This window comes from Cyphomyrmex costatus, unplaced genomic scaffold, assembly GCF_001594065.2.
Source record: "Cyphomyrmex costatus isolate MS0001 unplaced genomic scaffold, Ccosl1.0 scaffold146, whole genome shotgun sequence".
Taxonomy (NCBI): Eukaryota; Metazoa; Arthropoda; class Insecta; order Hymenoptera; family Formicidae; genus Cyphomyrmex; species Cyphomyrmex costatus.
The window spans coordinates 763,149-779,612 of NW_017275457.1; the positions used below are offsets into that span (position 1 = coordinate 763,149).

Consider the following 16,464-nt stretch of genomic DNA (forward strand, 5'->3'; position numbering starts at 1 on the left):
AATCTAACAAATTTTGATGCTATAGCATCTTAATTAGATCTTAATAATATGTTGAAAGACATATATTAATATTTAATAATGAAATAATGATAATTTTTAAATCTGTGAAAATCTGTGAAAATAATAAGACTGCGAAGAATATCACAAGTTGGCGTTTCGTCCCGGTTTCCATTACTGGACTCATCAGTAAGGCATTGTAATGGAAACCTATCTTAGACACCTTGGGGAGATGTTAGAAAGAAGTTCTATATAAACAATCATTCATATAATTCAGCACTTGCGAGAATCGGAATGAGTAACTATAGACCTCTGTTGGCTAGTCGACGTAGTGATATTCTTCACATTAATGTTGTTAATATTTAAATATGTAATAGCGCATTTTTCAGGCCGCGCGATATAATTGAATGATGATGTTCGTAGACTCGTAAGATTTAAAATCATAGAAAGTGACAATGCCTACTCGAGTCATTGTAACAGGATGTTAACTTATTCTAGTTATTAACTTTTTAACGATCAACGAGCGAGTGCTAAAATTTGTTGAAGGCTATTCATGGTCACGATCTTGACAGCATATGTCTAAGTAATTAGAGTTGGTTTTGGCTGAGCAAAGTCTGCTGACATGATCTAACAGCAGATTGCGTGCAAATTGCGAGCAGAACCTGCTGACAGAAGTTGACGACAGATTGGCAACAGAAACCGCGCAAGAAAACTACGCTTAGTCATTTAAAATTTAAATGCTCATTCGGACCGCGTATGCGCTTTCCTCTCTATATTATACATATACGTATATATATAAACGGTTATATATAATATAGCTATATAATTATGTGTATATATGTATATTGGTGTAAAAACTAATCAATATATACATATATATACCTACATATATATTAATATATATACAGTTTTATTTTTTGTTGCTAAAATATTATATTGATTTGACTAGCTTCACATTTCAAAATGCACATGAGAAAAGTTATAAAATAGTTAAAAATTTTCGGAGATTTAGAAAGCATATTCCAAAAGAGCTTGAGAGTTTCCAGGAGACTTGCCTATTCGATAAATTCGATTTGCATACATCAATTTATAAAATTAAATAATAACAACTCCTGAACGTTTTCTTCTTACGAGAAGCAAGTCCATCTCGTGGCAAGGCCGTGTATGAAAGTGACAAATCTTGCGCGGTTTCTACTGCCAATCTGTCGTCAAGTTCTGTCAACAGGTTCTGCTGTCAGATCATGTCAGCGAACTCTGCTCGGTTTTCGCTATCAATCTGCTGGCAAAACATGTCAGCAAACGTTGTCAGCAGGCTCTGCTCCAAATCTGTTTCCGTAGGCTTTGCTATCAGGATACTAAAAACTTCTTCTGGACACGCGGTTACACTTGTTAGCGTATAGTCGCGGCGAATATCACTTTCGACGCTTGTCGCTAGCTTCTTGCAGCTCTTCCAGAACGAATTTTTAAGTCGTTGTGAACAGACGAATTTTTCCACTCGACGCTGCTAATTCAAAATTTTAGTAGCCAGCTAATAAAACCCAAACGTGTAGAAGAAGATTTCATCAGCGAATTTGCTGACGAATTAAGAAATTTACTTCAAGCGAATAACAGCAGAATCGTGAAAATTTGCTGGCGAATTAATGATATCACTAAACGCGGCTTCCAGCAAATATAAATCGCTTCATGTAAATGACCACAGCGTACGCAGTTAAAACTATTTAAATGTGAACGATGGCTCTCAATGCAACCCCCTAATATATTTTCATATTAATAAATAACTGTATATCAAATTAGCTGCTGCATATGTAACCAAATTTATTTTCTAACGCATCTTATTAATGTTTTATTCATACTAATAATGTTGCAAATGAACAGTTATCAGCAAATCAGCAAATTTATTTCCTGTATAGCATTGTAACGATAAGATATCACCGGAAACCGATAACAGAACTGTATTTTTTCATTTTTTACATGAAATTATACAACATAGCATTATTATTCATTTTAATTATAGGAAGAGATCTTTAATTTTGTTTAATCAAGAAATATTTTTTTATTGGAAAGAAAAAGTGAAATGGACTCCTTGACATCATAAACAAAGTGCAATTACATACATGTACGGTAATTTATATCCCGGAATATTAAAGTATTTGTCATGAATAAAGGAATGTGTTTACAGCTATGACAATAGCGAATAGTACATTCCTGAATAAGGACAACAGTATTGCATGCTTGCTCTTTTAACCTTAGATTTCACGAATACAATTATTTCCGGTTTAGTAAAGCACGGATTATCCCACACATTTCATTATCTTACAGCTATAAAACCGAAATAATTTAAATTGTGCATAGTCTATCTAACGCAAGCATTTTTTCAAACTGTACAAACATTGAACAATATAGTAAAAGTGACAATCAATACCACTATACCTACGTTTTTCATCGTGCAGCTAAGTGTTTATATTAGATTTATTTTAAAAGTAATGGACAAGATGACTATTGATCCTGCCAAGTCGATTCCGGCTTTTTACGCTGTACAAAGTATACTTTTAACTGGTGCAACAGGATTTCTGGGTAAAGTTTTTGTCGAAAAGGTGCTACGATCTTGTCCAGATGTTCGTGAAATATTTCTGTTAATGCGGCCGAAAAGAGGGTCAAATGTTAATGAAAGGCTCGAAAAAATATTAAATTTACCGGTAAGTTAAATATATATATATTTATCGACTTTTCATATAATTATATCTCACACAGCACACTTTGAATATGCATGTTGCATAAAAGTGATATCTAGGACATTATTAGATTATAGTTATCAACGTAACATTGGCAATAAAACATTTAGAAAAGTCGATACTCTGTTGTTATATCGACAGAAAAATGGTAGAATTTATAAACAAATTTATTCTTTAAAATCGAATACTATATGTGCAAAAATTACACGTCCACTCGACGTTCATTGAACAATATATATGTTGTGCCATGATAAAATAAGAAAGGTGAACCAATATGCATAATGGCGGGGAAGTCGAAATCTCGACCAATCAGAGATTGGGCAAATTGTCCAGCGCGTGTTACAAAGCTCCTAAAATAAAATAAACATATGAAAAAAAATAATAAGTATCTATAAATGACATTATATTTTCTCTAAATTTTAGAATGTGATGAAGATCGTTGTATTTCTGAAATTTCAAATCTGATAATTTGATGCTTTACCTTTTAAATTCTATTTTTATTTTGTTATATTTTACAACAGTTGAAAACAATTATAATATATGAAAACATTATAATAACATTTTGAAACAATCAAATATTAATTGTTTTTTACTATTACAAGATGTAATGAAATTAAAATCAGACAAATTATCCAAACTCTGATTGACTGACATATCCCCGCACCTTTCAGTTCACTGCGCATTTACCGAAATGTTTCACCTTTCTTATTACATTATGTGCTGGGTGAAGTATTTGTAAAGCCTGATTTACAACTGCGTAAACGTAGTTGTATGAATTCTCCAATTACAGTTGGATATTTTCTTATAATTGGTCAATTCTTACAACTACATCTACATTTGGGAAGGTTCCAATTGCCTACAATCCCGATTGCACACATTGCTCGTTGATTGGCTAATTTAAAAATAAAATAACCTCATTGGTAAAATAGAGAAAAGTTACTAGATACCGACCAATGTGAGTGATTTGTGCAATCGAGATTGAAGGCAAACGGAGTCTTCCCCTACATTTAAGCAATTGTAGATCGGGCTTAATAACACATAAGATTATTAAAATCTTTTAAATATTTTAAATAAATATTATTATATTTAAATATTGAATATAAAGAATCTTTCTATGAATGCTGTTGTAATATTATTATTAGTAAAAGTTATATTCAATATTAAGTGGAAGATGTGTGAAAGATGCCATTTATAGCCTACATTTTAGTTCAACGAGAGATTAACTATCTCTTTCGCGTATAGGTGTCGACATAGAAAAACCTGAGAGAGGACATGAGGACTTTTTTCCTGTAACCGTAAAATGCTGCCGCGCACTACTGCCGTCTGAAGAAGTGGATGTAAACTACACAGCAATATCTTTTACAGTGATCCATATACTTGTCAGAAGAAAAGTATATCTAGCTAAAAAATATTTTTGTTTGTAAACATATTGTGTCTTCAGAATAATAGTAATATTTAGGATTTAATATTATAAATTATCCATGTATGTGTATGTTTAGAAAATCACTCTAAATCGTAAATTACAGTCAAGACGATATTTTTATTTATTTTTATAATGTCTAATACAAAGAGCAATTAGTTGTGTGCATCAACAACAAACATGTTTTTTAATATTGTTGTAATTATTCGTTGAAAGGTTAAGCTTATAATATATGTATATATACAATATATAAATGTAAAAAAACTTATGCATCATCCACTTCAATTTCTAATTCCAATCTGTTTTTCCTTTATTTTTAACCAATACTTTATTTATTTAAGGTTTCTTGGGTTTTTTCTGTATTAAACCTATGCGTTCTGCGTATTATCTTCGTATCCATATCTATCATTAAAATGAAAAAATTCTATGAGTATTATCACTTCATCAGACGTTTATTCGAAACGCATCCTTATAGTTATAAGTTTCCGTCTCGTCGAAAAATTGCGATTAATGCTTTGACCAACCAACGGAAAGACGATCACGTGACTTATTGCCTATAGCCAATTAATTATCGCTTTTTATAATTATACGACTAAAACTTTTACATGCAATGGCCTTAAACTCCTGTTCTCAAGTTCTGATTAAATAATAATGAAAAGGCCTTAAAGACAAGCCAAAAATGAGGCCCTTAGGTGTACATTAAAATATTTGTCGATGCGCACGGGTCGCAGAGATCTGCAGCGATCGCGCTGTTGTGCTTGTCGAATCGACATTTAGAGGCTCGCGGCAGTGTGTGACGAGCGACGAAGGCATGTTCACTTGGCAGTAGAAGGTTATACGAACGCGTTTATTCGGCTATCGTTAAATATATATCTTTAAAAGATATTTAAAAATTAATATCTCGTTAACTATTGTTGCAACTGCAAAATGGTAAAAGATTTTTCGATTCTATTTAATCCGCTCTACCTGTTCATGATGGGTGATGTAGTAGCTTCCTGACACCCTGTTATATTTTACATGCATAATACATTAATATTATTCATTTACAATTTAACTTCCATCATAATTTTCCTTCATCGTTTTCCGTCATTTCCGTCCTACTTAACCCCATTGTCACATGAGTGTAAGTCTTTTTTAACGTATTTTTTCCTGTTGAACACGAATCTGTTGACAAAAAAGTATTACATTAAAATTTTAAGAAAAGTGCCAAAAAAGAATTCCGTTTTTGGTTCTTTAGTTGCCATCTTACTCAAAGTTTTAACATGATAGCTATTTTTTTTCAACAAATGTTTAGCAGGCAAAAATACGTTATAAATAGCTATTTATAGTAGGTTAGGCGTAGGCAAAATAGTGTTTCATAGTATTATTAATACGATTGTCAAATGAAATTTAGAATTTTAATCGTTTCAGAGCCTTATTCTCCCCTCTTCTCTTTCATTTTTTTTGTTTTTCTATTTTTTATCCCAATTTAAAATTGTATTTAAATTTTTATAAAACCATTTATTTTATAAATAATTATAACAAAAGTCCTTAATGTATATATTATATAAAGTTAAAAACAATAAAGACGTTTAATAAATGTGTGTGAGTTTCGTGTTATGTCGCATAAAATCTCCGTACTTCGAATAATAAAAAAACAGTCTCACATAATTTTGTTTTCTCTTTCTTATTTTTAAAGAGAAGAACAAAGAAATGGAAAAAAAAATTATTTTTTGACTGCAGAAAGTTTAAATAATGAGATCCAATGATCTTAATGATGATGTTTAAATAATGAGAATATAGTAAAATGCAGCAAACAATAAAATACAGTTAAATGTAGTAAAATGCTAATATAGTAAACATATAACATAATATAAAATAGTACATCATATTTTTACTATTCATTGTTGTTATTTTAAAAATTGACGTATGTTACTGACCGCTTAACCTTTCAACGTTTGCAAAATCATAATCATTTCCGATTTATAAAGCATGCAGATTTCATTATCTGACGGCTATAGAAGAGTATTTAATTTCTGCGGATTTGTAGATATAAGCATTTATTCGAGGATTACATATTATACCATATACACACTTCTCTATCAAAGATGACTGTTGATCCAACCAAATCGATTCCTGCATTTTATGCTGGACAAAGTATACTTTTGACAGGTGCAACAGGATTTCTGGGTAAAGTTTTTGTCGAAAAGGTGCTACGATCTTGTCCAGATGTTCGTGAAATATTTTTATTAATGCGGCCGACGAGAAAGTCAAGTATTGATGAAAGACTCGAAAAAATATTGAATTTACCGGTAAGTTAAGTATAGAGAGAAAGACTTTTTATAATAATGTCCTCACCCCACAATCGCCATCTGAGGGACACCGCACAGACATTAGGTATCTATACGACATTGTTTATATAGCTTAGCAATGCAATGTGAGACATAGTGAAATACTTGGAATGATTGTCGCGGTTATGTTAATAAAAAAATATTTGATTGGATGAAATAAATATGAACTTGTATATCAGATCGATTATCATTCACAAATCGTTCCTCGGACAAGAAGTTGTGCGAAATATTTATAACAATGCAATTTTTATATTGTCGTCAACATGATTAAAAAACATTATTATAAAATACTATAATACTATATAAAATATTATAATACAAATTTCAATGTTTGTGAAAAAAAGTTCTTTAATTAATTTGTGTTGCAACGCTATTACTAAAAAAAGTTATCTTTTATGGTATATTCAATATTGAAATTTTATACATAAATATTATGTAAAGAAGAATTAGAATGCACTTAATTTAAAATTGTCGCGAAAGCAATTAAGTGTTTTATATTTGTTGTAAATTTATTAAAAATATCATAGAAATTATTATAAAATTTATAACAATAACCTTTTTTTAAATTACAATATCCTTCAATTTTAGTTGTACGAAGAACTACGCAAAGAGCAACGTTTGAATTCGGAAAAATTAATTCCAATTTCTGGCGATATCAAAGAAAAAGACTTAGGTTTATCGGTTGCCGATAAACAAATACTGATTGAAAGAGTGTCTATAATAATACATGCAGCGGGAGATGTAAAACTTTTGAATAGTTTCAAGTACGCCATACTTGCCAATACTAGGGCAACAAGAGACATTTGTATTTTAGCGCAAAATATGAAGAATTTAATAGTAAGTCGGAAAGAAAATAGTTGTGATCATGCATACGCATATACATATTTTGTACAAAATTCCTTCTGTTGCAGTCACCCTATAAGTTGCAGTAATTTTAACAACTTGTATATTTTAGTCACAAATTATCTGACATGACTATTGTACTTTCAATATTAATAATAGTGTAAGCAAATTAAATTTAGATAAATGTATGACATGGATATAACTGAAATACCATAATGCAGTAATACCTACTTATAATATAAACTGTGCTTATAAACTAATTAACTATTGTTTTATTACAAATATTTTGTGTAGAAGAAAATTTTTAGGAAATGAAATTTTCAAATAAATTTCTGTTATGTGTTGAAGGCATTGGTACACATAAGTACAGCGTTTACACACGTGAATGAGCCAACAATTGAAGAAAAAGCGTATCCACCCATAGCTGACTGGCAAAAGATAATCAAAATGGCCGAGACATTAGATGAATATACTTTAAAAATTTTCGAAGCTAAGTAAGTTACAAATAGAAATTACGTTACAAATTTGTAAATACATATATAGTTAGATATTAAGGTAGTACTCGCATAAAATGATCTTTTTACGAATAAGTTAAAATTTTAAATACAAGTAAGTTGAAGTGCTCTTTATGTATTTGTGCAATTAGAAACATATTGACCGTCTAGTTTTTGAAATAATGGCTATTAAAATTTGCAGTATTAACATATGATGCATATACGCTACTCAAGTTAACGTCAGATTTTTAGTTATGGTATCCATACCATGCTTAGGATTATGATAAACAAATGAGAATGTTACAGAATAGAAATATATAAATGTTATAAAAATTTTCGAAATTGTTGACCCTTTAGTTTAAAAAATGCAAATAAACATAGTATGTGGTATACACATTGCTCAACACAAATATCATATTTTATGATTATGAAAATGTAATACATTTTCTCAAGCCTTTTTTTGTTTGTTTAAGATATTACCGAAATTGCTTTCAATTTTTTCTTTAATAAATTGACCTTTATATCTTAATTGAGGGATCATTCTCACTCTTTATTGCAAATACACAGCTATCGTCACAACGTCAAAATTTTAGGTTTATATTGAAGTTAGAAATATGTAGTTGTGTAACTGAATACAACATATTTATTACGTTAAATAATATGTATCGTATACAAAAGTCTCAAGTCCGTGTCACACTACGGATTGTGGACGGGGACCGGATTAGGATTATGGATCGAGGATCGAAATTCAGCCATTCAAGACAAGACAACTTCGGATCCGGTTTGTAAATTGCATAATAGATGGATCTCTATTTTTGCGATCCGTAATCGTGATCCGAGTCAATAGAAACATTAAGTTTTGAGCACGTGACACATTTATTGATGGGTGAATAAGCATTATTTGGTGTGATCACCTATAGCTCATACAATGGCTCCAAAAAGTGATCTTTTTACAAAAGACAACGAATGCATGATTATAATTATAATTTTGTAAACTGAACATTGTCATACACATCAAATGTCGACGACACGGCATTGACGATACGACATTTGCGATACAACATATGTTGCAAATTGAATCCGTAGTGTGAACGAAGAACCCAAATCCGGCGATCCGCAATCACAATCCGATTCGTGTTCACAATCCGTAATGTGACACGGGCTTTAGAGTGTGTGTAGATGACACTCGTAACCAAAAGTTTTCTCTCACTCTGGGGTGAGTGAGGGAATCATCAATGAACACGCGATCTAAATCAGAATCTAACTTTTGGATGGTATTGTCGCGCTAGTACTACCTTAACAGAATTCTTTTTGCTTTCTAAAAACTTTCGTTGCGATTATATTTTTATCGCGCTTTTAAATGATATTCAAATTTTTAATATTGAATATATTTAAAATTATGTATAGATGTTTAGATTACTTTCCCAATGCGTATACTTTCTCAAAAGCTCTAGCTGAAAGTGTAATACAGGAATATTCTTCCTCTTTGCCTTGCGCGATTATAAGACCTTCCATGGGTACGTAGCCACTTTTTTAATTATTAGGATAAAGTTTTATTTCTAAGTAATACGTTATTATGGAATGTCAAAAATGTTTATGTCTCCATTATCTTCTTTTACATTATGTATCGATAGAGTACAACTTTTGTAGAGATGATAACAAAGTATTAAGGGGATCTTGAAGTGAAACTTGAACTACAACGAGATCATTATTATATCGATAAAATGTGAACATCGACATATTTTTATATACTCGTACTACCACACCAATCCTTTATGCAGACAATAATATGCGCAATCTCACGTACGTGTCAATTTTACAAATTCGTTGAGATAAAGAGTGTCTAACAAGGGGAGGGCACATCCAGCATATCGCCAATTGAGATGAAAAAAATTCAGGTGATTCTTTGAACAAAAAAAAACGAATGCGTGTTTTGGGATTTTTCGAGATAGGGCCCTGATCGGTAAAAAAAAAAAATTTAATGTAAGTAAAAATACGACATTCATAATTAATTTAATTACAAAAATTATTTCTTATTTTTCATTATGTACATTAGATTTTGACCGTTATATTATATAATATAATATAATATTATTTTATAGAGAATTTCTACCAGGGTAACAGTAAATTAATTTAAATTTAAATTTATCGAGGTTAATTTAATGTTATCAACATACACATGAAATTACAATATGAAATGGTTAAAGTAACCAATATTAAAAATAAATGGAACATTATTAATAGTTGAAGAAATTATTGATTGAAGTAGACAATCTAGATTTTTAAAGATAGAATTGGTTGGTATCACATACGTAATATATGTGTAAATAACGGAAATTAAAATATGTAAGTTTTACAATAACAACAATCGTACGACAATTATATTCTACGAGATCTGTACATTTGAAGAACACGTACTTGGGTGATATTCGTCGTAAAAGCATGAAAAACAAAGGAATAGACGACACCTCTGTTTTGATTGCTATGTGTTTCAAATTAATTATGAATGTCGTATTTTTACTTACATTAAATTTTTTTTTTTACCGATCAGAGCCCTATCTCGAAAAATCCCAAAACACGCATTCGTTTTTTTTGTTCAAAGAATCACCTGAATTTTTTTCATCTCAATTGGCGATATGCTGGATGTGCCCTCCCCTTGTAAGTCTAATTCTAAGAACTCGACGTTGTTTGTTTATACAAATTATGTGTTTGCGGGTTACTATATTTCGTAAGTATAGATTGCAAAGCTTTCATGTCAAATAAATGTTATCACATGACACAGCTTCAGACATCATCCAATAAGAAATTGCTTTTAACGGTCTAGCTGAATCTTAGGTGCTAATTATAATTCCGTGTGATTTTATATATTACGTATGTAGTCTTTCAAACTGCGCGCCGAACAACGTTTCGGACTTGAAACGCCACTCTACGAAACTACCGGAATAATATCACGAGTTAAATTATCTAGCAATTTAACAATTTTGATACTCATAGCATCTTGGATCTTGATAATGTTGAACGACATATTAAAATCTATGAATGAAAATCTGTGAAAGAGAAGAAAAATAATTGTTATACAACAATTATTGCGTTTATAGTCGGTTAACACAGACGACTTTAGGATCTCCTTAAAAAGAATGGAAATATACATATATGTATAACTATTTTAAATTTTAATATATATAAAGTAGATGTTCAGATATTTATGATTATTTTAATAGTTATGTTTATATAACGTATATTTAATTAATTAAATATCTATGTCTATTGCAAATCTTCTTACTTATAAATGAATTAATATACTTAATTCTGTTTCTTATGAGAAAAATATACTGAAATTAAAACTGTCTTTAAAGTATAGTTTTTGTCTGAACAGTTTGATTTTGAGCAATGGTACGTAAACTTGATAATGTTAGTGATATAAGGTAACAATCTAATGACTAATTTGATTATATGCAATCTTTTGAATTAATACACATTAAATATTGTTATATATGCAATGGCGTGATAAAATTAAATTTGTCAATAAAATAGAATGTTCCATTATAAATATATTTATATGCTTTTGTACATGTAATTTTATTAATTTGTATAGCAATTTTTTAGTACGTACTAATCTAATGTGATAAAAGTTGTTATAATAATATTCTAACAAATGTTTTCTATATTTTAGTAATGCCAGCATTAAAAGAACCAATGCCAGAATGGATAGATAACTTTTATGGTCCTATTGGACTTATGATTGGTATCGGAAAAGCATTAATACGAGTATGCTACTTTTCTACAGCTTGTATTAACACTGTGCCGGTAGATATTGTTGTCAATGAAATAATAGTGGTAACTTGGAAGATAGGATCAACCATGTACGATCATATATATGTATTTTTACCTATAATACGTTATAAATATGTAAACAGAAAGCGTTTTCTTTCTTTTATTTGGAACTATGTGACACCATGTTTATATCACTGAAAAAAGAGTTTGGTTGGATTATTTAGAAATCTGGTAGATTGAACCAGTAGGTCTGTTCAAAAACGGACGAATCAGAATTCTTGTTATAATTACGGGATGAATTTGATTAATTCTTTCTAGTTAAATTTACCAAAATTTTTTGTTGATCGAATTAATTTTTCTCGTTAATTATACCAGAAATTCTTGTTGATTAAACAATTATTTTTGTAACTTCTATCAAAATTTCTTGTTGAATGAATAAATTCTTCTCGTTAATGGTACCAGAAATACGAAATACGTCCATAATTTATGTGCTAAGCAATATTATATTATAAAGCGATCATAACAAAAATTCAAAAATTAAATGTATTATTATTACCTTTAAAAACTTCTAAATACTTCTCGAAGTTCCATTGGCGAAGAAGAACACAGGTTTTTTCGTCAGTCATAACGAGCTACATAACGACAGGAGACAAATCTATAAAAAATTATGTTGCTGCAACACAGCCGAGATACAAACGCGTCCGTCCTGGTACACTTTACAAATATATCCGGAGACACGGTAATCACTTTTAACTGCACGGCTCGACAACGATCTGCGATCACGCGAATCACGAAATGATAAAATATGCTCGCACTGTTCGCACTTGCGAGCATTCATGCCGCGACTTGCGCCAACTTGTACAATAATAAAACTGCTATCGTGCGCCAACGTTAACCAGAATTCTGGTAATGTTGCGTACGCTAGTGAATATAACTAGAAATTTTGTAGATCCAACTAGAAAATATTAAACAAATCCTTATAGTATAATCTACTAAACGGTCTAGTTATAAAATCTCGAGTTCTGTTATAATAATCAGAAATTCTGCTAGATTTAACCAACATGCATTTAATCAAATACATCTTGTTGATACAATCAAACTATTTTTCTCAGTATAATATGCATTTTTTTGTAATCTATAAAGAATATTTATTGTCAAATATATACGCTAATAAAGTTAGATATTGGTATTAAGTAATATTATTTACATAATTTATATTACATAATTATTTAAAATAACGTTTAATAAGTATTTGAAATAAGATTTTCGACATTTACTATACTTTTCAGAAGCGTGATTGTTACATTTTTTTTAGTTAAATTTTAAAATTTATGAACTTTAACTTATAATGGAAGAAAAAGTCAACTTACCCAACCCTGATATTTTTTAATAACGTTTTGTATTGTTTATACAATTCGAAGTTTTGCAAATATTTATCTTATTTTTAATATACATACTGCTGATTTAAACTTACATAGAAACTTCTTGTAAATTACTGTTGTGATTTTATTAATTTATATAAAATTTTATTTGTTATCAGCTTTACAGATTCTACATTTATTGTTTTAAATTGTATAAGTCAGAAAAATTTAACCCATCAAAATGGTGCTAAGATTTTTTACAAAATTATGATTGATGAAGTACCTCTGGAAGGAATTGTTTGGACTCCTAACGTAATAATGACTGATAATTTTGTTTTGTATTATATTTTAACAATATTATTGCACGTTCTACCAGCTGCATTAATGGATTTAAGTTCAAAATTCTCTAGACGACGACCTATGTAAGATTTAAAATAAATATTCAGCTTATTTAAACAAATGCGAATTGTTTTTGAATATATTTGATTCAATCGCTAAATACTCTGCAACCGATATAGTTAAATGCTTTGCACGATCCATTTTCAGCAAAAACATTTTTATTTTATTAATTAATCTAAAAAATCATTTTGTGTTTACTTTCCTTCCGCGCGTTTACATTTAATTTTTTTTGAACATTTAGGAACAATTTTTTTATATCTATAGTGTATATATCTATATAATATATATCTAAAGTAAAGATGTATATATTATTTTCAAATCCACTTTCTTGTGGATCTATAGTTCAAGCAATATGATTTAAAAGAAATAATAAAACTGTATTATAAGTTTGTTATAAATGTTAACTAAAACATTTTATATTAATGAATAGTATGTAAATTAGGATATTACAGCTGCAAAGACAATTGTATGCGGCCAATCGTGCAGTGAGTTATTTTACGTTTCATAACTGGAAATATATCAATACTAATACATCGTTACTCTTATCATCAATACCATCTGATGACAAAGACACATTTTCCTTCGAAACTGCTGAATATGATATGAGAGGGTATATAAAGTAAGTATAGAGAGTATATTTTTTATTATAAGTAGTAAGATAGTAATAGTAATAGTTCTAAAATGATGATAATATAAATTCAATAAATATTTATTCTATGATATAAAGGACTTGTATAATTGGTTTTAAAAAGTTTCTTCTTCATGAAGATATGAATAGACTGGATGCAGTCAGAGCACGTAACAAAAGGTAAAAATATAAATACACATAATCCTATTTATTATCATTTATGTGCTGAAAAAGATTGATTTACTTAATTTAAAACTATATGGGGTAACTGGTGGAATATGCTACACTTATGACAAATTATATCTTTATATAATTATTTGTTCAGTTTAGAATACTTTCACTGACCTTTTATTCCATCCATCACTTGTATATAATAAGAATCAAATATTTTTAATTTTTACTGTTAAAAATTAAAAAAATACCGAAGTGTTGAAAAGTGTATAATGTGCGACATGTGTATAATATATCACATACAAAAAGTCATAATTACAACATTATATTATTTTATTTATTACAAAGACACAAGATATGATTAAAATTAAAAATTAAAATTAACGTAAAATCCAAGATGTACAATACACAGCTAATACATAATAAACATGAATATAAATACTAATATATTACAAATATTTATAAATGTGTAAACGTATACATACAATATTTAATGCCTACTTTTACATATGTTATTATACAAATTTCTCTCATATACATTCATATATGAATACACATAGCGATTCATATACTTTCATGTGTACTTAAACGTGATTTATTATAGTTTATAAATAACTTTATGTAATTATACACAATACAATTGTAGTTATATATAAAATATGTCTAATACGCTAATTGCTTTTATTCGATATTTAGAGTATATCTCTTCGTGACAATAGTGGAAACTGCCATTTTTATTGGATTGTGGATAATATATCAACGGATTTATTCTTATACATAATTCTTATACATAATGATGAGAGAATAAAAATAATATACAATATTCTAAAGACCGTTAATGTAAGAACATAACTAATACAAATACGAAGCCTATAACAGTCTAGCTAACATCTTTTAATCGTTTGCATGTAAACTACCGCGGTGCTTTCACGAATTATTAAATTAATAATTAATAATTAATTAATTAAACAATATTCAATACTAAAGACCGTTAATGTAAGAACATAACTAATACAAATACGAAGCCTATAACGGTCTAGCTAAGATCTTTATAGGCTTCGTATTTGTATTAGTTATGTTCTAAAAAAATATGTTAAAAACACCCATTTCTGAAATATTTTGAGGACATAATAAAACTATAAACAAAAATATATTTTAATTAAAAATAAATAAAAATGTTCTTTCAAATACTACATAATAATAAATAATAACATAACTTAATAATAAAATTAGATTTATTATATTATCAAAATATTTCAAAATATAGGTATTCTATTTGTAAACATTATATTGTGATTTCAGAATAATGGTAATATTTTAGAATTTAATATTAAAAATTATCCATGTATGTGCATGTTTAGAAAATCACTAAATCGTAAATTAAAGACGAGATGATATTTATATTTATTTATAATGTCTAATACAAATAGAAATTAGTTATGTACATCAACAACAAACATGTTTTTTATTAGTGTTGTAATTATTTGTTGAAAGGTTATAATATATGTATATGATATATGTATAAATATAAAAAAGTTTATGCATCATCCACTTCAATTTCTAATTCCAATCTGTTTTTCCTTTATCTTTAATCAATATTTTATTTATTTGATAATATTTCTGAGGCTACCATAAGTTCTTTCTATACTAAACTTATGCGTTCTGGATATTATCTACGTGTCTAGATCTATTATTAGAATATAAACAATTCTATGTGTATTATCACTTCATCAAGGCGAGAAGCTAATACTGGATTGCTTCTCCGAGAAGATTTCTTTTTGTACATGCTTTGAACCAGAAGAGGAAAAGGTCGAAAATAATGTTTTTATTATATATGTTACATCTCTAAGAGTTACATTTCTTGTACGTGCATGATTACGTGTGCTCGTGTGTGTATGTGTAAGAAAGAGAGAGAGAGAGAGAGAGAGAGAGGTGGGAGGGAGAGAGAAACAATGGCATATGTAAAGAGAAATAAAAACTTTATTAATTTTATTAACATATTAATAAAAACACTATTTTACCAACTGTTCGAATTGATGTCTTCCAACAACTTAATAGTGTCCCATGCGTACGTAAAACGTATCGATAACGTACCGTTACTTAGGCATTCTGGTGAAATTGAATTCAAAACGTTCACTATTCTTTGCCGCAGCTCTTCTAAGTTTGTTGGCTTAGTCTCATAAATTTTACTTTTTAAATGATTTTCCAGTAAAAAAAGGTTTCAGTTCTAGTGATCTCAGTGGCCTGCATTTTATTGTGCTTCTTTTACCAATCCATCGATCAGTAAAAATACCGTTAAGAAAATTTCAAACTAT

At 29.0% G+C, this 16,464-nt stretch overlaps 1 protein-coding gene across 1 annotated transcript; it reads left to right on the plus strand.

Annotated features, from left to right (window-relative positions):
* The first annotated feature begins 2,364 nt into the window (after positions 1-2,364).
* On the plus strand, positions 2,365-14,930 carry LOC108783267 (fatty acyl-CoA reductase 1-like). Its single transcript, XM_018551796.1, has 9 exons — positions 2,365-2,693; positions 7,068-7,316; positions 7,671-7,816; positions 9,224-9,333; positions 11,490-11,679; positions 13,131-13,373; positions 13,793-13,969; positions 14,078-14,158; positions 14,846-14,930. The coding sequence occupies exons 1-9, from the start codon at positions 2,481-2,483 to the stop codon at positions 14,928-14,930; spliced, it is 1,494 nt and encodes a 497-aa protein (XP_018407298.1). The 5' UTR covers positions 2,365-2,480.
* The last annotated feature ends 1,534 nt before the right edge of the window (positions 14,931-16,464 follow it).

What these genes read in the sequence shown, in the direction of transcription:
- LOC108783267 (XM_018551796.1), top strand. Translation starts at nt 2,481, where the DNA reads ATGGACAAGATGACTATTGATCCTGCCAAGTCGATTCCGGCTTTTTAC. An exon ending in TTCTCTAGACGACGACCTAT is followed by an intron (nt 13,374 to 13,792) that starts GTAAGATTTAAA and finishes TATGTAAATTAG; the next exon opens with GATATTACAGCTGCAAAGAC. An exon ending in GTCAGAGCACGTAACAAAAG is followed by an intron (nt 14,159 to 14,845) that starts GTAAAAATATAA and finishes TTCGATATTTAG; the next exon opens with AGTATATCTCTTCGTGACAA.